Source organism: Sporobolomyces salmoneus (assembly GCF_050403485.1).
Source record: "Sporobolomyces salmoneus JCM6883 DNA, S_salmoneus_JCM6883_v1_ctg19, whole genome shotgun sequence".
NCBI classification, from domain to species: Eukaryota; Fungi; Basidiomycota; class Microbotryomycetes; order Sporidiobolales; family Sporidiobolaceae; genus Sporobolomyces; species Sporobolomyces salmoneus.
Genome location: NW_027481144.1, coordinates 116,420 through 141,216, shown reverse-complemented (window position 1 = coordinate 141,216; position 24,797 = coordinate 116,420). Strand labels below are relative to the sequence as shown.

Below are 24,797 nucleotides of genomic sequence, written 5' to 3'. Positions count from 1 at the left end.
CGCTTTGAACTGCATCTACTCACTCCGACCAACCTTGTCTTCCTTTCGAATGGCGACCACGCGAGCACTTTACGGAGGCGCCCTCTCTTGTTCAATCCCGTCTTCTTTCCTTGATGCAAGGTCAGTCCTCTCTCATCCGCGTCGCCGAAGGCGGTCATTCAATTGAACTGATGCTCGTACGTTCCTCTGGTCAGTGACCTGCGGCAGATCCCAGATACTCAAGAAGTCTTCCTCTCGCCCGACTCTGATTTGAGTCTCATCTTTGAAGTCCTCGAGTTGGTGAAGGAGGAAGGTGCCGCGGATAGTCTCGAGGCTGCTGTCAAGTGAGTACACTCTCGTCGAGTCTGCCTACTCCAGCTAACTTATTGCTCTGCCTTGTCAGGTTTCACTTCTCTTCCCTCGCTCACGACAACTCTGCCCTCTCTTCCGACATCTTTTCTATCGATCTCCCTACTCCGACCACGACGACGACAACTTCAACAAGCGAGTCTCGACCAGAAGTGCAGGGTCCGACAATCCTCAAGGGAACTCAAACCGTCTCGAAATTCAATCGACCAGCCGAAGAAGCCGATACCGTCCTCATTCAGTTCGCGCTGTGGCGAATCCCGACCAAGAACGCAGACGTGACGATGTGTGTCAACTATCCGATCAAAATGGGAGAGTCTGGCGAGGAGAGGGATCCGGAAGAAGCGAAAAAGGTTTTCGAAAATGCACTGAGATCGTTCGAAATCCAGGACTTTGGGTTGTTCGCTGGTTGAAACACCCATGACGGGAATGAAGAAATGTATATGATAAACCCTACAGGTGGCTACGATGATTCCCACTGCCCATGAGGTCCGAGAGAACGAATGTAGGAAAAGACAGCTTCCAGCTCAAATTGCGATGACTTGTGAATTCCCGTTTTTTCGTCGTTGCGGGCCCTACGATGTGAAGTAGCAGAAAAGACTCTCTGGCCGGACGGTGCAGCATTCCTACCATAGCGCATTGTGCGATTAGCGATTATCGATTATCTCATAAAGTTTGCGGAAAACGGACCTTTGCTTTTCACTCTCATCTCGACCTCTCTGTTTGAACCTGGCAAGGCTCCTTAGCGATCGACTAGAAGAGTCCGAACTTATCACTTGTCCGCCTGCAGCTCATCCGGTCGAAACTACTCTTCCCACTTTCGGAACCTCAAACTCGAAAGTATGGCGGACAGGGAGCAGAAGCGCCGCAAGCTCAACCCGGACACGAGTGTAGGAGTTCCGTCAGGGTCGAATCCGAGCGGTCATCATCTTCACCATCCTCCTCGAACCCGGCCACCTCTCCTCGGCTCTTCCTCTTTCCCTTCCGACGGTCACCTCTACCAGCGCGAGGCGACTCGGTCTCCGAAAGCAATCCACAAACCTCAACCACCGATATTCTCCCCGTCTGATCGATCCTCACATGCTACTTCATCTTCGACCTTCGAAGATTCGAAATCGCAAGGCGCAGACTACAGATCGAATGTGCCGTTGCGACCACGATTACCTTCACACGGGAGTCAGGAGTCAGTGCCGAGCATTGTAGAACCGGGAGACGAAATCAAGGTCGACGGATATCGAGACGGTAAGCCTCTCTGTTTCTTTTTCCCTTTTCGTACTGAGGAGGGCTATAACTGACCCCCCGATCATGGCAGTGAGAGTCATCAGTATCCACTATGACGACGTCGTCGCATGTAGAGCGCATAGTATAGCCAGAGGAGATCAACGAGTCGCCCTCAAGTTTTCCCTCTCTGCGAAACCTCAAGCCGCTCAACAATTCAAGGCGGAAACGCTTCTCCTGAACAAACTCAGGGAAGCAGGAGTACAGAACATTACCAAGGTGATAGCTAGGGAGAGTGGGCGGTACGGAATGATGTTGGTCGCCGCTTTCGACGAAGTGAAAACTTGGACGGAACTCTTCAAACTTCGGGAACGGGGGCCGCCGCCGTTCTGGACAAACACTCAAGAACTCGTTCGAGCGATCGATTGGGCAATCAGACTCGTCAACCTTGTCGCCTCGATTCACAAGCAAAACTACGTTCACAACTCCATTCGACCCTCGAGCGTTTCAGTCTCCATGTTCTCCGAAGTTTACCTTCACGATTTCAGTTGCGCGTTCTCGACCGGAGGTGCTGAAGGTTCGGCGCCTATCAGGGAAAGAGGAATGAAGGAAGAATCACTTCCCTACATGTACGTTTGCGGGTTTTCTTCCCCTTGCAGCACCGATCGTCTCGAACTAAGTCGTTCTTGGGCTTCTCACTACAGGGCGCCAGAATGTAGCGGTCGTGTAGGCAAGACTCCCGATTATCGCAGCGATTACTATTCGATCGGAGCGACCCTGTTCGAAGTCTTCACCGGTCACACTCCCTTTCCACACTCTGACGACCCTCTCGAGATCATTCATTCCCACATCACGAAGCGGCCTCCTCTCATCGACTCTCTCGATCGATCCCTTCCTCACGGCCTCGCGTTGATCGTGGCAAAGTTACTCGAGAAATCGCCCGAAGCTCGATATCAGACCCCGCAAGGACTCGAATTCGATCTACAGCAAACGAAGGAAGCGATTTCGACCGTCAGCCCCGGCTCTCCTCTCGCCTGGCCCTTCTCACCGGCAAGCTCGAATTCCTCGACTCTGCCCCCTCCGAGTACCGGTTATTTCCCGTTCAACGCGACTCCCTCGGGATCCGACTTCGCGATTGGCGCCATCGACGAATCAGCCAACTTCAAGCTCCCGCCAGCTTCGAGACTGTTTGGAAGGGAGGACAGCGTGAGAAAGCTGCGGGAAAGTTACGATCGCGTCAAGAAGAACAACAAGCCTTCGGTCGTCGTCGTCAAGGGACACTCCGGGATCGGCAAGACTTCACTAGTCGAAACTCTCCGAGCGCCAACACTCCAGAGTCGTGGTCATTTCACGAGCGTCAAGTTCGATCAAATCAAATCACCAGTTCCCTTCTTCGCCATCACTCAATCCCTCAACGGCCTCTTCCGCCAACTACTCTCGGAACCCGAAGCTCGACTCGCAGTGTGGAGACGGAGGTTACAACGCGCAGTGGGGAAAGAAGGACGCGTTCTCGCCGACGTTCTCCCCTCGCTCGAAAACGTCTTTGAGCCAGGATGGCTCGAGAGTCAACCTACCGTCGCCACGATCGGAGCTCAGGAAAGCGAGGAAAGGTTTCAAAATCTAGTTCAAAAGGTTCTCCGTATCTTCGCTCGCGCCGACAAACCCCTCGTCGTTCTCTTCGATGATCTCCAGTGGTCAAGTCCGTCCGATCTCGCCTTCATTCGCTCGCTCGCCCTCCTCGGAGTCGAAACGGATCAAGACCCGCTCACCTGCAAGATGGCGAACCCGATGCTCCTGATTTGCGCCTGGCGAGACAACGAAGTCGACTCGACTCACATCGTCGAAACCGAGTTGTGCTCGAAACTCCCTTCAGTCTACCTCACTCTCACTCTCGAACCTCTCACGCTACAAGCCGTCTCTTCCTTCGTCAGTGAATCTCTACGGAATCCGGCTTCGACGTTGGATCTCGCTACGCCGAAAGCACCCGATGAGGTCAAGATCAGTCAGAATGTCTCGAGATTGAGTCAACTCATCCTCGACAAAACTCGGGGCAGTCCACTCTTCGTCTCTCAAGTGCGTCCCCTTTCTGGCTTGCACTTTTCTTCGATTGTCAACTGATGTGCGACTTGATTGGCAACTCGTAGCTCCTCAAATCGTTCAACGCCGAGGGACTCTTCACTTTCAACTTCGACACACGACAATGGGAATTCGACTTGAACCTCATCGCGTCAAAAACGGTTTCCTCGGATGTCGTCGATCTTCTCCTCGTTCAACTTCGCAAGTTTCCGCCTCGACCTCTGCAAGTTCTTGCTTGTCTCGGCAGTGAAGAAATCTCGTCGATCTACCTTGCTCAAGCGGCCGGACTCACCCTGACAGAACTCGCTCGAGATCTTTCGGAGGCGGTCTCCGAGGGCTTGCTCGAGGCGCGAGGCGCGATTCAGCCGGAGACGACACTGCCTTTGCCTATCGTGATGGAGGAGGTTGTACAGGAGCGAGACGGCTCGCGGTCGCCGGTACGAACGAAACGAACACTGTCGACGAGCGGTCCTCGCCCTTCGATCGTAGAACCCCCTACGGTCCCTCAATTTTACCGCTTCTTCCACGATCGATGTCAACAAGCTGCTTACGCCCTCATCCCTTCGGAATCTCGAAGCATCCTCCACTATTCAATAGGTAGACGACTCGTCGCGGCCTGTCCCGAATCCGCTGTCAACGATCGAATTTTCGACCTCGTGACTCAGCTCAACCACGGTATCCGAATTATCGAGACGGCAGAGGAGCGGGATCGTCTCGCTGGATTCAACTTTATCGCCGGAACGAAAGCTCAACAATCAACAGCGTTTGAAGCCTCGAGAAACTACCTGCAGACAGCGTGGGATCTACTCGGAGCGGCAGGTTGGAATCAACAGCCGGAGTTGATGGCGAAGGTTACGGAAGCCCTCGTTGATGTCGAGTACAGTCTCACGTGAGTCCTTGATCTTCCATCTTTATTCGCATTCGCAAGAACCTAAATCATTTCCCGTCTCGTCATGAAGGGATTACGCCGCGGCTCAAGAGTACATTCGTCTCTATCTCGCTCACGTTCCAGACGTCGTCGCGAAACTACGAGTCTACGCTCGATCGATTCGCTGCGCTTCAGCTGTCGGCGACTCCCGGCGTGCGATTGAACTCGGGCGAGAAGGATTGGCGATGGCCGGAGTCGATCTACCGGACGACGAGGAGAAGGCGACGCAAGTCGAGGGAATTGTCAGAAGTCAACTATCTTTGGGAGTTCGAGACATCCAGGTTAGTCGTCACATTTTCGAATTTACCGTTGCCCTACTTGAGCTGACTCGCGCTTATTCACCTGCTTCTAGAATCTGGCAAAGTCAGCTGTCAACCAGGACCCGGTCGCTCGAGGATGTCAGTCAATTCTAGCCGCGTTGGTTCCCCCGATTTACTTCGTCCGGATCGACCTGCTCGGTGTACTCTCCTCGCTCTCCCTCAGTCTCTCGGTCACATACGGACTCGACGACAACGGTGCATTCATGCTCACGTTGCATGCTATTCTCGTTCGGAACAAGTATCGACAACACGCTGAAAGTCTCGCTTATGGTCAAACGGCAATCAAGTTCTTCGATCTGCACGGAGGTACACCTCTCGCGTGCGCTACCTACAAGGTCAGTCGTTTTGATCTGCAGTCTCATCTCGCCCTCTGACGTCCAACGAGGTTTGCATGCCATAGGTTTACTCGAGTCACGTCGCAGTTTGGGCAATGCCGATTGTCGACACTCTTCCGACGTTTCGACATGCCCTCGCTTATGGCCTTGAGTACAGAGACGCCGAGTACGCAGGCTTCGGCTGCGGAGAATATTGCCGTGAGTCTCGGTAGCATCTTCCTTCCGAGCTAATCACTGACTCTTTCTCGGACCCCCCTTCAGTTTACAGCATCTTCGCCGGCATCCCTCTCTCGGATATCGATAATGAAGTAGAACGTTACGGTCTTTACGTTCGAAAGTTTCGTCACGAAATCAGCACTACTTGTTCGCTTCCTTCCCTCTGTCCCGCCGCGTTGGGCTCTTGACACTCACGTCGGTTCCTTCAAATCGCGCAGATATCGGAGTCGTTCAGCAGTTCATCGCTTGTATGTCGGGAAAAGCTAGTGATCCGATCGAGATTGAAGGACCGGCTTTCACTTCGACCGATTATCAGCTCTGTCGAGACAAAGGCTGTGAGTACTTCCTGTTTTGACCTCAAACGCAGAGTTGACATCGACAATTGTATGGCCGTCAGACGCTCTCTCGCTCCACATGATCCACATGTTGCGATTAGCCGCTTGCGTCTTCTTCGGAGATTTCGAGAAAGCTCAACATTCGATCGAGATCGGTCGTCAGTATATCGAAGGAGTGAGTCGCTTATCTCCAGTCTCAAAGCTCGTCCTTGATCCTCTGACTCATTCTTCCTCGCCAGGCTTCCGGACTGCTCTACCCTAGTCTATTCCGCGTCTTCGAAGCAGTTGTGCTGTACCAACGTTTCGGATCTCTACGCCCTGAAGAACTCGACATCCTCGAAGAAACGAAAAACGAGATCTCGGAACTCGCCGAAGCTCAAGAAACGACTTTTCGACCTTTGCAACTCTGGCTCAAAGCCGAAGCTGCTCGATGTATTCCCGACTCCTCAAACGAGGCGCTCTCACTCTTCGACGAGGCAATTCAACTAGCGACCGCGACTTCACAGAACCACCTTTCCGCTATTCTAAACGAGAGAGCAGCCGCTACTCTCGCAAATCCGAAACTCGCTGTCGGGTTAGTCGAATCCATTCAAGCGTAGCCTCTCAAGGTCAGAGTAAACTGATTCTAGATTGATTCGACAGCTACATCGTCGAGGCGCATTCGTTTTGGGCGAAATGGGGTTGTACGCCAAAAGTTCATCACCTCGAAGTCACTTTCCCTTCGATTTCATTCCCAAATCTCACTTCGAACGGAGCCGTATCTCGAACGATGTCGTCTGGCGCATCCTCAAGCGACCTATTCCACGATCTCGATGGGGACACAGCGCTTCGATCGATGGGACCCGGCATGGATCGTCAACAAGGGTCGTCAAACGGCGGTCACACGGAGGAAACTATATCTCTTCGCTCATCCCTCGTGGAATCCGGTCCAGCGTCTCTTCCCTCGTTGAATCGACGTCGATCAGACTCTCGTTCTCTCGGATCGCAAGGTTCGCTCGACGACTATGACCACCCCGAAGGAGGCTCGGGTCGCAGTATCGACCGCTCTGAACACTTCAGTCGTTCTCATCTCGCAACCGAATTGGATCTAAGAACTGTCATCACGGTTCAGAATTTGATCAGTGGAGAGGGATCGGTAGATGGAGTCGTTTCGAAACTCCTCAACCTAGCTCTTCGAACAGTCGGAGCTGAGATGTGTCTACTCGTTCTCGACAAATCGGGCACTCTCTGTGCGGAAGCGATTGCTCGATCCGAGGTCAGCTCTGTGCAACATCTTCGAAGAACCGACTCGATCGACTCTCAACCGGAACGATTCCCAACGAGCGTCATCAACTTGGTCGCGAGGACGAAAGAAATGGTGGTCAATTCACTCGATTCCGAGCTCACTCCGGACCCTTACCTCGCTCGACACAGACCCAAATCAATCCTCTGCCACGCTCTCGTTGCGAGTCATGGTCGCGTTATCGGTATCCTCTACCTCGAGAACACTCAGACTCAAAACGCTTTCGTGAGTTCTTTCTCCAGCAGATTTCGCTCTCCAAATCACGAATCTGATTCTTCCTTTTGTACGTGTAGACTCCTGACCGACTCGAGATTCTCTCTCTCGTATCTGGCCAAGCCGCGAGTATGCTGGAGAAAGCAAGACTCGTTTCTGATCTCAGCAAGACGAACGAAAACCTCAAACGATCTCAAGCTGCACTCGAATCATCAAATCGGACTCTCGAAACACGTATCGCCGAACGTACCGCTTCACTACAAGCCGAAGTTAAAGAGAAAGAACGAGCTCAAGCAGAGATGCTGAAGTCGAAAGAAGTCGCAGAGTCTGCAACAGCGCAAAAATCTCAGTTCCTCGCAAACATGTCTCACGAGGTAAGTCTTCTAGCAAGTCTTCTCGATGTACCAAGCTTATCATGCTCGTGTCGCTTGGTAGATTCGAACGCCGTTCAACGCCGTGGTCGCTCTCTCGGGACTTCTCCTGGAAACTCCTCTTACTCCAGTTCAAACGGATTACATCGAGACGATCAAGAACTCTTCGCAAGAACTTCTCGTAGTGATCAACGATGTCAGTCTAGCTCTCTCTCGTGCGCGATTCTTTGCGTATCGCTCATGCCGATTCCTCTTTCCTCGTCCAGATTCTCGATTACTCAAAAATCGAATTGGATCATCTCGAGTTGTCTCGCGAACCCGTTCAAGTCCGTTCAGTTCTCGAGTCCTCGATGGATATGGTTGCCGAACGTGCGGCTTCGAAACACGTCGAGTTGGCTCTTCTCATCGAAGAAGGAGACGTTCACGTGAGTCTCTCGTTCTTTCTCGCGTGTTGACGTTGTACTGAACAACAGACACACACTTCAGGTCTACGGCGACGTAACGCGTCTCCGGCAAATCGTCGTCAATCTGCTCTCGAACGCCGTCAAGTTCACTCAAAACGGCGAGATCAAAGTTACGGCATCTTCGAGTCCAGCACCGCCGAATTCGAGTGGGAACCCACAAGCTGTCTGTCGCATCAGCGTTCAAGATTCAGGAATCGGAATCGCAAGGGAGAACTTTTCGAAACTCTTCCAGTGCGCCCTTCTTCCCCTTCACAGCTCGAGATTGAACTGCACTCACACTTCGCTTTCATTGACCGCAGAGTCTATTCGCAAGCCGAAGGAGCCCAGACCTCTGCCAACTTCGGAGGTGAGTTGTGGACGTTCAGCGCTTTTTGCTCTCGTGCGATTCTGACGAAACCATCTCTGGCGGTAGGTACCGGTCTCGGCTTGGCGATCTCTCGCAAGCTGTCGCAGCTCATGGACGGAGATATCTCGGTCGAGTCGGAAATCGGAAAGGGTTCCACCTTCACCCTTCAATGGATCGCTCGAACAGTCACGACACCTACTCCCGACCCTTACTCTCCCTCAAACTGCCGCGATCTCGTCGGCCGTCGATGTCTTGTCGTTGACTCCCACGCCACCTCACGCACGGTACTCGAACAGCTCCTTGGTTCGTTTGGAATCGAGGTAACGGCTCCAGAAGACCCGAGTCACGCTTACGAGCTCGCGATGAAAGCTGTCGAGGAGCAAAAACCATACGAGTTCTTCATCGTCGACGCTTTCTTGCCTTCCGTGAGTCCACAATTCGAGCTTTGTACCAGATCCAAACAACGCTGACTTTCGAATTCCGCTCTATTAGTTCGGCGCTCACACTCTGATTCGACGACTTCGAGGCAGAGGTCTTTCGGCTCCCACAATCGCGCTCACCCGAATGGGTAGCCCGATCTACGAAGAGATCCGTCAACTCGATTGCTCGTTCCTCATTAAACCGATCAAACGAAATCGACTTCATCACGCCCTGCGGACTATCTTCCCCGCCGCCGAAACCCCTCGCGTGTCTTCTCCCCGTCCTTCGAGTCCCGCTTTCCCAACGAATCTCTCTTCCCGCAACCCTCTCTCGATCCTCTGCGCCGAAGACAATCCGGTCAACGTCAAAGTCCTCACTCATCTCTTGAAACGGATGGGTTATAGTGCAGATGTAGCGGAGGATGGTCAGATCGCTTTCGAGAAGGTGCAGAAGAAGCGTTACGACCTGGTTCTGTGAGCTTTCGACGTCTTCGAACAGACTTCTCTTCCTTCGAGACTAACCTTGATCCACGCGCTTCTCTAGGATGGACGTCAATATGCCGAACATGGACGGTATCACGAGTACGAAGAAGATCATCGAGTTACTCCCGGATCGGAATTCGCGACCTTCGATCGTCTGTCTCACCGCGAACGCCATGTCGGAGGACAAAGCTCGCTGCCTCGCCTCCGGAGCCGACTCGTACGTTTCAAAGCCAGTCATGGTCCCCGAGCTCCTCAAAGTTCTCGAAGAAGCCGGCGTACGGAGAAAAGCTTCGATGGCGAGTCGAACAACTCCTCTCTCGATCCCTTCACCCTCTACTTCTTCAACGACTCCGCCGTTTGAACTCGAACTACCTACCTCGAGGTTGGGAAGAGCAGAGAGGAAAGGAAGTACGGGATCGACAAAGAGTTTGGGAACAGCGGGATCGAGTTTCTCGGAAAAATCGAGTCCTTCGGGTTCTCCTCTCGCTTTGACGACGAATTATATTAGTGAAGATGTCTCGACGAAGTCAGCCTCGACTTCGAATGGAGGCTCCGAGGAGGCTAAACAGTAGTCTTTTCGTTGTCTTTTGCATATAATTCTTTTGTCTATCGCTTTGTCTCATAATGTTGTCAATCTTACGCTTCGCATCTCTCTCTTCGTAATGGCGAACCGTCAATCTGCCTCGACCAATCGAGCCGTCTGCCCCCCTCCTAAGAGCCAACCCTTCCGAGATCCGCTCCAAGCGTTTCGTGAACTCTACTCTGTGTTCTACGCCATCCGCGCTTAATGCGGACGATCCTCGCCAGCGCCATTGCGAGAATTTTTTGCTGTAGAACGTGTCGTTGTCGAGCGCAAGAGAGAAAGACAAGAGAGAACGACTTTAAAAACGACTTGACAAACTCCATCGCGCGAGCTTGGTTCCGGTCATTGTTCGTGGTTACTCTGGGCACCCGCTGTTGCACCAGCAATGGACCACGAGGCGCCAATAGGTGCAGCTTTGTCATCGTCCGGGCAGAGCGGTCTCTGCCGCGTTTTCGCGATCGGTATTTCGAGTGAGATTCGCTCCATTTTTTCAAGTTCTCCTTCCAAGCACCCAACGGCTGCGGGTCGACTCTCACAGCCACCTCTTTCGTCGAGCGATGAGCCGCGATTCGATGAAGACGGATAGAGCGAATGGAATCTGATAGTGATAACAGGTGTGTTTGTCCAACTTTCTTTCTTCTTCAAACTTCCCGACTTCTCCTCGTCCGCATCCGAGTGAGTATTCAAACGAGAAAAGAGCCGGGTAGGTTAGAGATAGATAGATGGAGGATAGATCAGTGATGACAGGTGAGAGTATAGAGAGAGAGAGAGAACGATCAACGAGAGGCCAGTTAAGAGGAGACGCGAGAGTGAGCAATAGAGAGCGGGAGTAGGAATACGTGTTTCTTTCGATAGAATTGTTGTTGAAGTTGCTTTGCTGAGAAGGGAGTTTGATGAGTTGAGTGGGGGTTGGGTGAAGGAGTGTCGAAAGGTATCGAGAGAGGGTGATTATGCAACCCAGAACGCGAGACCGACAATGAGGTAGAGCGCGACTGCAGAGCCAGTACTTCGTGTCAGGCAGTCGAGCTAGATAGACTGACGAGAGACCGGGACTCACCGAGCATGACACCTTCCAACCAATGACTCGTTCCATCCGAAACGAGAATATCGACGAGTAATACCGAAACGAATAGAATGATCGTTTCAAAGTCTAATCACCCATCAAACAGGCGTCAGTGCGAGTCCTGGAAAGGCTTATCTCGAAAAGGTGGAGGTGGCTTACTCTCGAAGAATAGAGTCAAAGGTTGTTGAATGATCCAAGCGACGATGACGAGAGCAGGGATAACTCCAACGGCGATTTGAATCGAGGAACCGATCGCGACTCCGATCGTGATTTCCATCTTGCCTGCAAATCGAAAATGCAATCAGCAATTCTGCGAAATCACGAAGAGAAGAGGGAGGAGAGAGAACGGCTCACCTTTTGCGGCCATCCAAACTGAAGTGACGTGCTCGGCAGCGTTACCGACGATAGGGAGCAAGATTAGACCGATGAAAGCTGTGCGATTACGAACGAGCGTTAGTAGTTTAGGCGAGCAAGAGCAGATAGAGAGAACAATTACCTTTTGGAATATTGTAATCTTGCGCAAACTCGTCGATCGCACCAACAACTGAGTACACGGTTCCCTTCATCAACTAAGTACCACTGAGCTGAACTGGGACGAACTCACGGTAATCAGCGCAAAAAGAGGTAACGACAGTGACAACGACGAGCGAGATGACGGCCGAAGTAACGTTCATCTTTGCTTGTTCTTCTTCTTGCTCTTGTTCGGCTTCGAAGAGATAGGCGTGACTGCTGAGTTGGAAGTAGAGGTCTGGCGGGAAGTCGAGAGAGAAGATCAGTTTCCGAATCTTGAGAGGTGAGATGGAGGAATAGACGTACAGCAAGCGTAGCAACCGATGAGGATCTAACAAGAGGAAAGCCCTTCAGTCTATCAGGCTCAACCTATTCAATCGAGTGAAGAGACTCACGATAGCAGTTCCCCTCGAAAGGGTCAAAAGTTGCGCCAAATCTTTACTCTTCTTCGCGAATTCGTCCAACACGGTGAATCCACTCGAACTTCCATCCCTACTCAAACTTCCATCCAATTGACTCGCATGAAACGCGGCGGGGATGATCAAAGTCGAACAACCGAGTACCATCAACGACGAAGAAGCTTGAGCGGCAGTCATTTGAAACTTCTGTTCTTTGAATTTGAGTCCACCGGCGAGGAACGAACAACCGAGTACGAGGAGGAGGTTGGAGAGGATCGAACCGAGGAGAGAGGTTTGAACGATTCGAAGTTCTCCGCGAATCAGGGCGAGAATTCCGACGATTAATTCAACCTGATCAGAATGAATCGAGTCAGCTCTGGATCCTCTACGTATCGTGGAGTAGCAAAGACACTGACAGCGTTACCAAAGGTGGCATTGAGTAATCCTCCGACCGTCTGTCCCAATTTGAGCGAACATTGTTCGGTAGCCTCTCCCAGAAGAGAAGCGAGAGGCACGATAGCGATGAATGAGCTAGCCGATGACGATCACTATCAGTCAAGGTTTTCTCGAGTAGCGAGAAGGAGACATGCTCACATGATGAAATCTGCGGTTGAACCTGTGCGAGCGAAACAAAGAAGAACAACATCAGTTTTTCGTCCATGAAACAGATGAAGCCAGACTTCGTACGCACCCCACTTTGCGAAATGACTAATGAACGATAGCGGTACGGCGACCAACGCAAGATTGATCCAACCTCCCAACAACAAATTCTTGAAACTTTCCAAATATCCCGGTTTATAATTTCCGTTTCCATTTGAACCTTCGATATCATTCTGCGTATTTGAAAGCGAGAGCGAGGAAGAAGAAGAACGAGTAGAGACGGCATTCGAAGGAAGGTTTGAAAGTGAAGGACGATCGTGGTCGTTCGAACGAGTGAGGAAAGAGAATGTATCGACGAGTTTGGCGAGTGGTGAAGGCGAGGCAGGTGGTCGGGGATGATTATTAGGGATCTAGCAAAGTACGTCAGCTCTTACATACTTTCTACCACACTCTGGAATGGGGCAGTACTACAGTAGAGGAGCGAGGCGGGGCAGGAAAGCCTCCTCTCCCCTCTCTCAACAGAGACAAGGAGGGAGACTTACGTGGTATGAATGAGATTCAGATCGATCCCTGTCTCCACCTAGTAAACTCGTTCGTTCGTTCGAACCGTTCCCGTTGTTGTTCGAAGCTGTTCAATTTCAATTCAGAGATTCAATGACGAAAATGGATCAGTCCCTTCAACGCCTCGAGTAGCGAGGGAGATGTGTGAGGTGGAGTACGTACGCATAACTAGGTAGCCCGAAGGTGTGGTAAATCCAAGGAGAGATGAGAAGAAGGTGGAAGAGAGGAACTCCTTGACTAGCCGAACGTTGCTCGCCAGTCCTCTAATATCAAATCATGGTTGTTCTGACCTGACGACGATGGCGATGTAAAGTGATAGCTACAGAACAGAGCTACAGCGATATATATAGGAGAAAAGATACAAGAGATAAATTATCCGTCCTCCTCCTTTCGCAGTCAACCCCAAGCTTAAGAGTCTCTTCGCAGCACTATCTCCCTCGACTTCTCATCCCTCGAACCAAACTCTCAACCTTTCCCACGCTTTCGTCGCTTCGGGACTGACCCATGTAGGCACGAGAGGGAACGCATGAACTTCTCCTTTCCCAATCATCGTTTCCACCTGAACGGCTTTTTGGTCGAGGGATTCGAGGTTCTGGGCGAGGGAGAGGAGGGAGGAATAGAATAGCTCGGAAGTACCGAGGGTGAGGAAGATTCGAAGAGGTTCGCGGCCAGGAGTTTGCGAAGAGGTAGAGGGCGAGGGGGAGGTAGACGAGCGAGAGGGAGTATAGGGTGTTGTAATCGTACGTAGTGAAGGTAGAGATGATGGTAGAGATGGAGATAACCAAGGATGCGTGGCAAGATCTTGTTGATTCGTCTTCGAGCGATTTTGGTTTTTCTCGTCGTTTCTTGAATCATCTTCCCCTAGATAAGCCCTCACCGAATTTTCGCAAATCGAAGGCAAGATAATATCCGTTCTATTCTGTTCGTCCGGGAACGAGTCGAGGGTCAAATCGCACCAAGGCGAGAAGAGCACCAAACCCGAAGGAAGGACGAAGTGATTTTGCTCTCTAGTCGTAAGAGTCGGGTAAAGAGTTCCCGTGAGGTATTGGAGGACGTTTAGAGCTAGACCTCCACCAGCAGAATCTCCAGCGAGGATTACGTCTTTGTAGCCGAGTTCGAGCGTGAGGTGGAAATAACAGGTCAGGACGTCTTGTAGAGCGGCTGGGAATGCTCGATCTGGCGAAGTCGCTCGTCGATAGTTGACACCTGAGAAGACCCGAACCCGTTCAGCCACGAAAGAACGACCTGGAAGCGAGAAGTGGGAGGAGCCCAACGTACCGACCACCCTCAACCCAGTTTCTCTCGCCATTTTGAAACACCTCGATCCTTCCCCTGGTGATCCACACACAAACCCACCACCAAACAGATACATTACGCATCTCTCTCCCTCGTCCTTTGCTCTGAATCCATCCTTTCTGGAACGTTTCTTCCGTTTGAGCTCGAACCAAAACAGATTAACCGGTTCCAACTGAATTCCTCTCCTCGTCTTGTCAACGACTAGACTATCCTGCCTAATCCAACCCTTTTCCCAAACCTCCTTGGGCATTTCGACTCCCCGTTCTTTAGTAACCTCGACTCTTTCCCTCCTCCCGATCCTCACGGTGAACTCTTCCAGTGCCCAAGCCCACCACGGCGTATACCCTTCCTCAGTCGATCTCGTCAGGACGTTCGGATCCCCTACGTCCGCCAAAGCCCAGATGATCCGTCTCAAGAAGGGGTAGACGAGTTTTTGAGTCGGAGTCCAGTGGGAATCGAATATTGAAGAGAAGTCGAGGGAGAATGGAGGGAAGCTGAGGAAGATACAGAGCAGATGGAGAGGAGTGGTTAGAAGGAGGTAGGAGAGTCGGAAGGTGCGGTAGATCGTGAGGAGTAGAGTCGAGCCTGAGAAGATCGAGGAGAAAGAAGGGTGGGATTCGAGTAGAGGAATCGAAGGTGTCCACCAGTTGAACCGTGTACGTTTCTTCGGAATCATGGGGAGGAGTAGAGAAGAGGAAAGGAGAGAAATGAGATCATTCAACTTGAATCTCGGAGATCGGAAGGGTCAAGTCCGAGGATTTCGAGAAGATTGCTTCGGCTGAAAAAGGGCCGCGCACCTACCTCTCTCTCTCTCTCTCTCTCTCCCTCCTTCACCTCACTCAACTCGATTACGACAAGATGTCCCTCCTCCCTCTCATCCCCGCCGATTACTCTCTCGTCGTAGCCACCGCTACTCTCGGGACCTACTCTCTCCTCACTTTCCAATCGATCACCGTTACGAAGGCCCGTAAAGCCGCGGCGGTCGATTACCCGGCTCCTTACGCCGATAACGCGGATGCTGCCAAGGATGTAAAGGCGAAGAAGTTCAGTGAGTAGTGACACAGTTTCGGAGAACGTGGTGAACTGTTGTTGACTGATAGGGAAATCGTAATGTGCGTGTGTGTGTAGACTGCGCTCAACGTGCTCACGCCAACACTCTCGAGGTGAGGCGGGTGTCATTTCGAACGGAACTTCGAGTAGAAGCTGACTTGCTGTTCTTTTGTTCGGCGGCTCAATCGTTTCACAGAACCTCCCCATCTACCTTCTCTCGTACGTCTGCCTGTCCTCTCTTGCCTTACCAAAGTCCGCCTCCTCCGGGAAATTCGCTCGTTCGTGTGCTGACTTTTTTCGTTTCTCGCCGGTTTTCACTTTTCCCCTTGTTTCCACCTCGTCTCTCTCGAATAGCCTCTTCCATTCGGGACTCTACCACCCCCGTCTCGCCGCTCTCGGAGGTTTGATTTGGCTCGCCGGTCGAGTCGCCTACACGGTCGGATACAGTTCCGGTGAACCTTCGAAACGTCAAATTGGGTAAACCCTCCCTTTCCGCTTCCTTCCCTCCCTCCCCTTCTATCTTCGGGGATTGTTCTTATGAGCTGACCGAGGTGTGATTTACAGTGCTTTCGGTTACATTGGATACTTGCCAATGTTCTTGTTCTCTTCGTACAAGGCTGTTACTTCCCTTCCTTTCTTCAACTAGACCCATCGAGTTTAGCGGAAGACGTGGAGGAGACAGGCTGGCTTGAAGGAAAGGACAACGCGGAGGTTGAGGCAAAAGAAGAAGATCATGGGAAGGAAAAAAAAACCAAAAATCAGGTTTGAAAAGAAGTAGTTTCAGTGGTTGCATCTGTAAGACTCTTTTGTGGTTTGATTGGTATTCACGATCGTCGTTCCCAGAGTCGAGGTATTTTCGACCGTATCAGGGAGGCAGACTACCTCACCAGACGAGCAACTCTATCGCTAGAATGCAACCCCTTTCCAACGCCACGCTTCAGCACAGACGGTCTCCCTCTCCTCTACTGTTGGAACCACGGCGGATGCTGCAAGGCTGAGTGGGAAGAATAGAATGCGTAATGTTACAGAGATCAAACGACGATAGCTTTTACCAACTTGCTCTGGAGACTCCCGGAATATCTCCCTTTTCAGCTGCCAGCTTGAATCGATGCTATCGTACGGACGTCGAAAGTTTCCTCCAGTCAGGTTCGTGTCAGGAATGGAGACAGAGAGACACAAAGACGAACCCTGCATAGACCGAATTCCGATAAAACTCCTCCACCTCTTCCAGTCTCCGTACATCTGTTCTTGATCGCACTTGGTCTTGTCTACAATTCGTGAATTCCAGACTACCTCCGATAAGCTCATCGCGAAAACGGGAGAGCCTAAGGAGAGATGCGGACTCACCTCTCGAGGAAAAGCGTTCAATTTCAACATTGCTGCTGAACGGATTTTCGGGTCGATCGTCTCGTTACGGACGATGTAGAGGTATGCTCTTCGTAGTAATTCGTTCGCTGTCAAAGGGGATGGAGAGAAGGGTTAGTTTGATGAAAGGAAAGGAAAGAGGAACGAGAGGGGATACGAACCTGCGACGGCTTTACGCGCGTTAAAGTCCTTCAAGGCCATGTGTCCTGGTAGTGCTCGTGGCATGATCGTAGCTACAAAGAGGCAGAAGGGAGGTAGAGATCAAGATGAGGGAATAATTGATGAGAACGGGAGAGCAGCGGGAGGGCGTGAGCATCCAAGGAAGATCATGGCCGCTGTACAGTACTGGCTTGCTTACAATAGAGTTCGAAGGGTCGGCAGAAATGGATTGAAAGCGAGAGAGATTCGCTGATCTTCTCTTGACTTTCTACCGCTCACTGCCGTACTTCAGCCCGACTCTCTGGCCCACACAATCTCATTCTGGCCGCTCTTTACCGTCTCCGACCTCTCCTCCAACCTCTCCACCGCTCGTTCCCTCTCATTCGCCTCCACTCCCTCTCAACAATGTCAACGATCACTCTCTCCGAATGCATCACCCCTTCCCGCTCCTCGATCATCTCGAACCCATTCGGACAGACAAAGAAAGGAGGGAAATCGAAAGTGACGAGTAAGAGTGAGAGGGACGAGGAAGGGTTGATCGTTTTACCCGATTACGTTTCGCCGCCTCCGAAGGACTCGAGAGAGAAGAGGGAATGGGATAGGATGTCGACGAGGATGCAAGGGTTTCATTCGTACTGTACGTCGCAGAGACTCCATCTGATGTGTGAGGGGAGGAGGAAACAAAGCTCATGGATCCCTTCTTCGCACGTACAGTTAGAATGGCGTTCAAACAGATCTTTGAGTTGTCGGATGGTTCGTTCCAAGCTAGAGGATTATCAGTACCAGATTTCATGGAAGTCGTCGAAGACTTCTTGCAGCATTTGACGTTCCACCATGGAATTGAAGAACAGTCAGTTTTATTCCTGTCCTCACTTCTCCCTCGGGTCAATACTGACGCAAATATTCTTTGCTAGGCACATCTTCCCGATCCTGAAACAAAGAATGCCGCATTTCCAACTAGAACATCAAGAAGAACATGATGCGATTCACAAAGGAATGCATGATCTCGAGGTACCTACCCTCCCTCTCCTCCGTCTTCAGTCACAATTAACACGCTTTGTGACGCCGTAGGAATTGACGAAGAAGTACAAGAAGAACCCAACGAGTTATTCGCCCGAAGAATTGAAAACGAACTTGAAATCATGGGGACCTTTACTGTTTTGGCATCTGGACGCGGAAGTTGAGTCGCTAAAGGCTGATGTACTTAGGAGATGTAAGTGCACTCTGAACTCTTCACGGAGGGGCAAATAACTGATATGAGGTAGATGAACAGATTACACTTTGGAAGAAGTCAAACGATTACCCATGTAACCTCGAGAGCGGATTTCTACTTCACTAGACCTGTATATATCATATCATAGACTTATGACTGTTCAGCCTTTTTTCTGTGCCCTGCATCCCATTGTCCATTGCATTCTACAGTTTTCATCGCTGCGTTTCTCTTTCGCATGACCCTCTGTTGAACAGCATTGTTGCATCTTCAATCTATCTCCTTTCGTCTTTGTCATTGTAGTGGTGTGGTGAGAGGCGAAGAGGCGTCCGTGATACAAGCACATGCGCCGAGAAACGCGTTGGCTCGAGTTGACGTTCTTTGCGAAATCGCACAACGAGCCATGGCCTCATGGAAAGAAGCGCACTCTTAACACCGCCTTGCCGCTCTTAGGTAAAAGGACAAAAAACGATATATGTCTTTTCAGAGAGCAAGTGGAAAGAAGCAGAGATGGGAGGTAACGACAACGTAGAAAAACACAAAACCGAAAGAAAGCGAGGGAAGAGAACTAATCAAGTTAGGATAGAACAGGGCAGGAGGGAAACCGCTTCGTGATAGGAAGTCTACTTGGGAGGAGCGTTTCCGTACTTCGCTTGATAGTCCTTCTCCCTTCTGAACAATAACTGCAAGTATCAACGGACGACTTTATCAGCTCGGATTTCCAGGCGAGATGGTGAACGGTCCCTCGAACTTACGATATGAGGTTCGGGGGCGTGCGACGAGCAATAATTGACCCAGCCGAGCGATTGAGTCTATCAGGAGGAGAGAGTCAACGGAGAGTCAGCGTAAGAACACGGTCGAAGCAGAAACGACACAGAAATGTCGTTTCTGCAAGCGCTGATTCGAGGCAGCGCTTTCGAAAACGTGGTACACCACGACCAGGAGAAGGCAAGGTGAGAAAGCGAAGAGGTTTGAGGCTTACGATTCCGATTCCTCTCCATTCATCTTCTGTCAATAACCTCATTACGCTCGAATCGGGTTCGAAATACTACACAAGCAACAAAATCAGTCAGAAGCCCGACTATCTCGTCTAGCGAGGACAGAGAGAGGGCTCACGCTTTTGGGAACTGATCAAGAACACGTTGCGAAAGAAGAAGCAAAACTCTTGTCAACAATCTCTTCTATCTACCCCGCTCCGCACCATTCCACCCAACCCTGGAGAGATGATCTGGTACTCACTAAGTTTCATCATTTGTCTAGGTAACTGAACGTGTCTATTTGCCGATCGCGACCAGAACGAAGAGGTTAGTTTTGCGGTTCCTTTTTTTCGAAACCGTTTCATCGCCCTCTGCACATTTGGCTCGACTGACCGGTATTCATAGTCGTCGTCTGAGTAACGTTCGCTATCTGCTCACGAGTAAATCGACCGGTTCAGCGTCTGGTTGAATAGGAGGGCTCGTTCGCGCGCGAAAAGAGAGAAAGAAATGGTAGGAGGAAAAAAGGTTACAGTGGATTCGATCGACTAGTTCCTGATCTATACATATCGTAGCAATCACGTCAAAAGAGATGGGGAAGATGAAAGAGAGAGAGGTGATTCAACGCGCAGCGAGAAGAGAGTCAGTTCGAGAGGAGCGAATGCCCAGGGGAGAGTGGACTTACACGCTTGTTCATCGACTGGCATCTTAGCTTTCCACGACTGGGTAGAGAGCTTGTTGTCGAGATGATTGGAGATTGGAGAGATTGGAGGGACGCGTTTAGTGGGATTGAGGCGGACAGCGATGTGGGTTCCAAGGCTCGATAGGACCGATGATTACCTTGACGAGTTTGTATAGAGCGAGAGCGAGGTAGTTGGAGGGAGAGAGAGCAGTCGAGTTGCGGAAGTTTCCCTGCAGCAAATCGGCACGCGCGAGAGAACACGATTGAGACGTGTCGCTTTGCAGGCTGCCAAGGCATCGTTATCATCTAGATAGTCTTTCCCAGACGCTCTCCGTAGCGCCAGGGCTTTGGGAACGAAATTCGAAAATGAGAATTTTTACACACCAAGTCTGAGCGACAAGCAGAGGCAGGAAGAGAACATTAATCGAGACAATACACAATCTAGAGCGCGAGAGAGCGAGCGAGGGGGAATAGGATAGACACATGGAACAGAAGAGAGAGGTGGATTTTTACTTTTCACTCTTTCTTCGTTCCTTCTTTGCCTTTTTCCTCGCTTTCCTCTCCTCCTCCGTCTCTTCCTTCGCATCTCCTCCAGCGACATCAGCACCATCGTCCTCGGCCTTTCGTTTCTTCGCTTCCTTCTTCGCGGCTTTTCGTGCCTTCTTCTCTTCTTCAGTCTCTCCATCCTTGACTACTTCTTCAACTAGTTTCTCTTCCGAAGATCCAGCAGGAACGGGGACGGGTTGAGGAGCAACAGCACCATTTGAAGTGGAGGCGACGGGTTGAGTAGGAATTTGTTGGGAGGGAAGTCCTTGACCTTGAACAGAGTAATCGACGTATTCAGTCTTCCACGAGGAAGGAGTTTGTTCGTTCGCTCGACCATGTTTATCGAGTTTACCGTCCTGTCAATCATGAACTACCAGTAAGACCCTGAAGGAGAGTTTCTGACCGAACGAAAGGACTGACCTTGACCATCTTCTTCTTGTTTTGAGCCGTGGGACCCAATCCCCATTTCCTAGGGTAAGTATCACGATCCATGATACACCTCTTGATCTTCGCAACGACTCCATGATCGCAAGTCGACAATTCGACGGTGGTCATTTGAGCGATTCCGATCGCGATCGCTTCTCCTTTCGTCGTCATTAAGACAACTTCTTCGTTCAATTCGATATCGGATTCTACAAAGGACCAAAGAGCGTCAGAGACAGAGGAAATGAGGAGAAAGGAGAGAGAAAGACGTACCGTAGCGAAGAAGACCGGGAATCATGAGTTTGGCACCGTAACAGATCGCATTGACGGCGGAATCTTTAACTACGATACGTTTGTAACCGGTCAAGAGAGATTCGAGAGGTCGAACAACTCGTCGAAGGTAAGATTCTAAACATTCAAGTTCTGAATCAGCACAACAAGCTCGAGAGTCGAGAGTAGAGAGGAAGGAGAAGAGACTGACCGTCTCGAGTGTTGTCGTACAACCATTGAGCATCAAGCACATCATGCATCGTAACAATCTCATCGTTCTCGCTCATCGCTCCGGATCTAACCCTTCGAAGTTCTTGCATATGTCCTCCAACTCCCAACAACAATCCCAAGTGCACGCACAACGTACGAATGTAAGTTCCAGCTTCGCAACTGACCCAGAAGACGGCCAAGTGACGGTCGTTGTCGAATTCGATCAGTTTGCAATCGTAGATCGTTCGGATACGGAGTTGACGCTTGACGGCGGAGATCAAAGGAGGTCGTTGGAACAGAGCACCAGTGAGAGTTTCGATAGCGCGGGCGAGAGTCTTTTCGGAGGGAATTCCGGCGTGAAGTCGGAGAACGCAAACGTACTCCTTACCTACAATCGATCGACATCTCAATCAGTGACTGACTCGAGAGGCAGGGAGTGGAGAGAAGAGAGGGAGAGAGCTTACCGGCACCTTGTTGAGATTTTACCAATCTCGTCGCACGGTCGATACAGACGGTCAAACATCCAGTTACTTTCGGATCGAGAGTTCCCGAGTGTCCAGTCTTCTCACACCTCAAGATTCGTCGAATCCACGCGACGACTTCGTGAGAGGAAGGGTTTGAAGGTTTGTCGAGGTTGATCACTCCGGTTTTGATGTACGATTTCAAGTCACGTTTGAGAGGGGAGGAACCGGCGGGGATGGGGGTGAAGTGTGCGCCTAGAAGAGTACGGTTGAGTCAGGTAATGGGATGCAGGAGAGACGCAGAGAGAGGAGACGAACTGCGAACGAGAAGTTTGTCATAGTTTTTGAGAAGAAGAGGCCATTCCGAGGTATTGAGTACAGGAGTAGTAGATTCAGGCTTGATTGCGAAACTACCCAGAGGCAAGTCCAGGATGTCATAGATGAGTGAATGCAGAGAGAAAGGAGAAGAGAGAGAAGATGGAATGGAACTCACTCTCCGTTAGTTTGTTCAGCCGACATGATGTGCTGCTTTGGTTACTGTGATAGCTGCTAGAAACAAGGGAATAATCTCCGCTCTAGGGTTGAGAGCGTTTTTGGTAGGGGGAAGAGAGAGGAGGAGGAGAGAGAAGAGCGAAGTTCGAAAACTGGGCTCGAGGTGTTGTGGGGGAAGGGGTAGAAGGAAGAAGGTTGGCCTTAGAGAACCCTGATGCGGCCTGTATCGAACGGAGAAGAGGAGGTCAAGGTGGGAGCGGGTTCGAAGTGAATTTTCACCAAAGTTTTTCAAGGAACCTCTCTTCTTTCTTCCGTGTGCTGCTATCCTCACCCCGTTGCTCATCAATCTAACCGTTTAAGGTGAGTCATTACTCTATTCTGGTTCAGCCGACTGCCCGCTGACCTCGTTCGTTCGCTTAGCAATGGCTCCCTCTGTCGTTTCCGTTAGTCTTTACCTGCTTTGCTGAAGGATCTCTTCGGAGTATCGTCTCAGTAGGCTTGGTATCAAGACTCCTTTGAAAGCTAACACCCCATCACCCTCCGTCTACTTTATAGTTGAAGAAGAAGTCGGTCACCAAATCGGCCGCTCCCCAAAAATTCTACATTGATTACTCGGGACCTGCGAACGACAAGATTTTCGATGCTGCCGCTTACGAGAAGTTCCTCGTAGACCACATCAAGGTCGAGGGAAAGACTGGTCAACTCGGTCAAGACGTCAAACTCTCCCGTGAAGGTAAATCTCTCCCCTCTTCTCTCACTTCTCACTCCGAGTGAGCTAACAGGAGGTGAGTGTACGATAATGTAGGAGCCGGTAAACTTTCGGTCACCTCCTCGGTCCCCTTCTCGAAGCGTTACCTCAAGTACCTCACCAAGAAGTTCTTGAAGAAGAACCAAATGCGTGAATGGCTCCGTGTCGTCGCTACCTCCAAGGACACTTACACCCTCAAGGTAAATTCCCCACAACTTTCTAAGTCTCTCCTCAGTCGAAGCGGTGACTGACTTGGAGATTCGTGGTGGATTTACAGTTCTTCAACCTTCAATTCGATGGTGCTAACGACGAGGATGCCGAGTAAACTTTTTCAGTCTCTTGTAACTGATTAGTCCTTGCTCCACACATGGGGAAGTTCGAGTCTGTCTTGCTGCTAGTCGTGCTCGATTTGCAGTAGGAAGGATTTCCGCTTTCACCGAAATAAAACAAAAATCATCTCAAAAAAACCAATGATAACCCATACTTCCCTTCCTGCCAGAGGGACCAACAGACAGAGAGTTACGCGCGAGATACGCCGGGCGCCAAACCCGTGCGTCGCGAGCGTTTGCGCAAGATATCGATGCATCTCGAGACAAAGCAAAGCGTTTGACCACCTGCATTGCTCGTAACCGCAGGAAAGCTCCTCGACAAGTGTCCTCACTTGCTGATTTGGGCGTCCTCAGCGGAGAAGCACGAAAAAAAGTTACAACATTTGACCAATTGACAGGTTTCGTCTCTTTGGCAATACAACGCAGGTCTCTCCCTCGTGGTCTCCCGCTTTTCACCACCCTCGGCAACTGTGCTCGCCTCTTTCTGATTCCTCTGTCGTGCCTGGCTCAGGCTGACGCAGGCGTCGTCAAGGCGGTTCCGAATCGAGCTTGAGGTTTCAACGAATCCGTCTTCAATTCGAGTTTGTCTCCCATCCAGGTCGCCTTCGTCGTCTATCTCGAAGTAAGTTCCAGTTCGTTCAGGCGATAACATCGAGAGGGAGAGGCGGGAGAGGCGGGAGGGGAAGAAGTGGCAATCGAAAGGGGAACAAAACGGTGAGCTCTCGAGATCAACCCTCCTCGCGAATGTGAGTTCACAAGAGAGAGGAAAGTGAGACTCACGTGATCCGCCAACTCATCATCCGTATTCGGGTGCACCAAAACACTCAAATCCCCTCTATAAGCCGTCAGGAATCCAAAGAAAGCACCGAACTGAATCGGCGTGAACGTATTCACTTCAAACATTGGACTTGGATGCGGTCTATCCTCACGGCAGACGTTCGCAGAGATCAGCTCATGTGAGAGCGGGAAGGGAAAGAGATAGAGAGAGGGACTAACCCGATGGGTTCTTCCCAGAATTTGTAAACTCGTAACTCGGGGAACTCGTACCGAATCCTTTGATGCAGTTTTCGAGCGTGAGCTAGCTGAGACAGAGTTGAGTAGTAGATGTGGAAACTAGAATCACCGGCTCCCCAGTCAGTCGGACGAAGCAAATCGCGAGATTGAAAGAGAATGAAGAAGTTTTACTCGAATGCGTTATTCGAACTATCGATCTCCTCCGGGTAACCCTCATACCACTCAGAGAGTTCCTCTTTGACCTTCGTCGTCGTCTGGAAGGTAGAGCACGATGGGAGGAGAGATGAACGAGGAGGATTCACGAGCGATTTCCCATCTTCGTTGCGTTGGTCCGTTAGCTCGGGAAGCGAGTCGAGCGGTAGGGTAGAAGGTAGAGGGTCGCGGTACTGGAAAGAGTCGGTGGACATGGTGAGGAGTGAAGCTGAGTAGGTGGGCAACAGGGAGAAGAGAGAAGAGAGAAGAGAGAAGAGAGAAGAGAGGTCGAGAGAAAGGGAATGAAGTA

The 24,797-nt window shown here is 50.9% G+C and overlaps 11 protein-coding genes across 11 annotated transcripts; 5 read left to right on the top strand and 6 right to left on the bottom strand.

The window, feature by feature from the left end:
- Positions 1–49: 49 nt before the first annotated feature.
- On the top strand, positions 50–758 carry MOG1 (Ran GTPase-binding protein MOG1; the record flags this gene model as incomplete). The annotated part of the gene is made up of 3 exons (XM_076631719.1): positions 50–120; positions 195–323; positions 383–758. The coding sequence occupies 3 exons, from the start codon at positions 50–52 to the stop codon at positions 756–758; spliced, it is 576 nt and encodes a 191-aa protein (XP_076488290.1).
- Positions 759–1,187: 429 nt separating this feature from the next.
- JCM6883_002039 (uncharacterized protein) lies at positions 1,188–9,923 on the top strand (the record flags this gene model as incomplete). The annotated part of the gene is made up of 20 exons (XM_076631718.1): positions 1,188–1,587; positions 1,658–2,192; positions 2,268–3,636; positions 3,708–4,528; positions 4,599–4,848; positions 4,920–5,222; positions 5,288–5,420; positions 5,484–5,585; positions 5,657–5,773; positions 5,836–5,948; positions 6,013–6,347; positions 6,416–7,280; positions 7,349–7,642; positions 7,704–7,835; positions 7,906–8,064; positions 8,126–8,334; positions 8,403–8,449; positions 8,516–8,874; positions 8,942–9,342; positions 9,413–9,923. The coding sequence occupies 20 exons, from the start codon at positions 1,188–1,190 to the stop codon at positions 9,921–9,923; spliced, it is 7,455 nt and encodes a 2,484-aa protein (XP_076488289.1).
- Positions 9,924–10,882: 959 nt separating this feature from the next.
- On the bottom strand, positions 10,883–13,232 carry JCM6883_002038 (uncharacterized protein; the record flags this gene model as incomplete). Its single annotated transcript, XM_076631717.1, has 13 exons — positions 10,883–10,926; positions 10,992–11,084; positions 11,157–11,279; positions 11,352–11,429; positions 11,494–11,541; positions 11,602–11,745; positions 11,814–11,838; positions 11,903–12,256; positions 12,322–12,436; positions 12,500–12,521; positions 12,597–12,915; positions 13,048–13,133; positions 13,229–13,232. 13 exons carry the CDS (start codon positions 13,230–13,232, stop codon positions 10,883–10,885), a joined length of 1,455 nt encoding a protein of 484 aa, XP_076488288.1.
- A 279-nt stretch (positions 13,233–13,511) lies between these two features.
- Positions 13,512–15,038, bottom strand: JCM6883_002037 (uncharacterized protein; the record flags this gene model as incomplete). The annotated part of the gene is made up of 2 exons (XM_076631716.1): positions 13,512–14,272; positions 14,345–15,038. The coding sequence occupies 2 exons, from the start codon at positions 15,036–15,038 to the stop codon at positions 13,512–13,514; spliced, it is 1,455 nt and encodes a 484-aa protein (XP_076488287.1).
- Positions 15,039–15,220: 182 nt separating this feature from the next.
- Positions 15,221–16,058, top strand: JCM6883_002036 (MAPEG family protein; the record flags this gene model as incomplete). Its single annotated transcript, XM_076631715.1, has 5 exons — positions 15,221–15,410; positions 15,491–15,525; positions 15,609–15,631; positions 15,767–15,889; positions 15,977–16,058. The coding sequence occupies 5 exons, from the start codon at positions 15,221–15,223 to the stop codon at positions 16,056–16,058; spliced, it is 453 nt and encodes a 150-aa protein (XP_076488286.1).
- A 402-nt stretch (positions 16,059–16,460) lies between these two features.
- MRP2 (mitochondrial 37S ribosomal protein uS14m MRP2) lies at positions 16,461–17,002 on the bottom strand (the record flags this gene model as incomplete). Its single annotated transcript, XM_076631714.1, has 4 exons — positions 16,461–16,523; positions 16,600–16,680; positions 16,760–16,866; positions 16,939–17,002. 4 exons carry the CDS (start codon positions 17,000–17,002, stop codon positions 16,461–16,463), a joined length of 315 nt encoding a protein of 104 aa, XP_076488285.1.
- A 339-nt stretch (positions 17,003–17,341) lies between these two features.
- On the top strand, positions 17,342–18,247 carry JCM6883_002034 (hemerythrin domain-containing protein; the record flags this gene model as incomplete). The annotated part of the gene is made up of 5 exons (XM_076631713.1): positions 17,342–17,573; positions 17,651–17,786; positions 17,851–17,947; positions 18,008–18,149; positions 18,210–18,247. 5 exons carry the CDS (start codon positions 17,342–17,344, stop codon positions 18,245–18,247), a joined length of 645 nt encoding a protein of 214 aa, XP_076488284.1.
- Positions 18,248–18,769: 522 nt separating this feature from the next.
- Positions 18,770–19,827, bottom strand: JCM6883_002033 (cyclin-dependent kinases regulatory subunit; the record flags this gene model as incomplete). The annotated part of the gene is made up of 7 exons (XM_076631712.1): positions 18,770–18,829; positions 18,902–18,958; positions 19,129–19,194; positions 19,348–19,420; positions 19,517–19,553; positions 19,654–19,680; positions 19,806–19,827. 7 exons carry the CDS (start codon positions 19,825–19,827, stop codon positions 18,770–18,772), a joined length of 342 nt encoding a protein of 113 aa, XP_076488283.1.
- A 484-nt stretch (positions 19,828–20,311) lies between these two features.
- Positions 20,312–22,231, bottom strand: CBF5 (pseudouridine synthase CBF5; the record flags this gene model as incomplete). The annotated part of the gene is made up of 7 exons (XM_076631711.1): positions 20,312–20,704; positions 20,769–20,980; positions 21,045–21,179; positions 21,253–21,639; positions 21,716–21,967; positions 22,031–22,122; positions 22,206–22,231. The coding sequence occupies 7 exons, from the start codon at positions 22,229–22,231 to the stop codon at positions 20,312–20,314; spliced, it is 1,497 nt and encodes a 498-aa protein (XP_076488282.1).
- A 395-nt stretch (positions 22,232–22,626) lies between these two features.
- JCM6883_002031 (eL22 family ribosomal protein) lies at positions 22,627–23,277 on the top strand (the record flags this gene model as incomplete). Its single annotated transcript, XM_076631710.1, has 4 exons — positions 22,627–22,647; positions 22,760–22,937; positions 23,010–23,152; positions 23,230–23,277. The coding sequence occupies 4 exons, from the start codon at positions 22,627–22,629 to the stop codon at positions 23,275–23,277; spliced, it is 390 nt and encodes a 129-aa protein (XP_076488281.1).
- A 511-nt stretch (positions 23,278–23,788) lies between these two features.
- JCM6883_002030 (DOPA 4,5-dioxygenase family protein) lies at positions 23,789–24,702 on the bottom strand (the record flags this gene model as incomplete). Its single annotated transcript, XM_076631709.1, has 4 exons — positions 23,789–23,893; positions 24,062–24,200; positions 24,278–24,394; positions 24,467–24,702. 4 exons carry the CDS (start codon positions 24,700–24,702, stop codon positions 23,789–23,791), a joined length of 597 nt encoding a protein of 198 aa, XP_076488280.1.
- Positions 24,703–24,797: the final 95 nt, after the last annotated feature.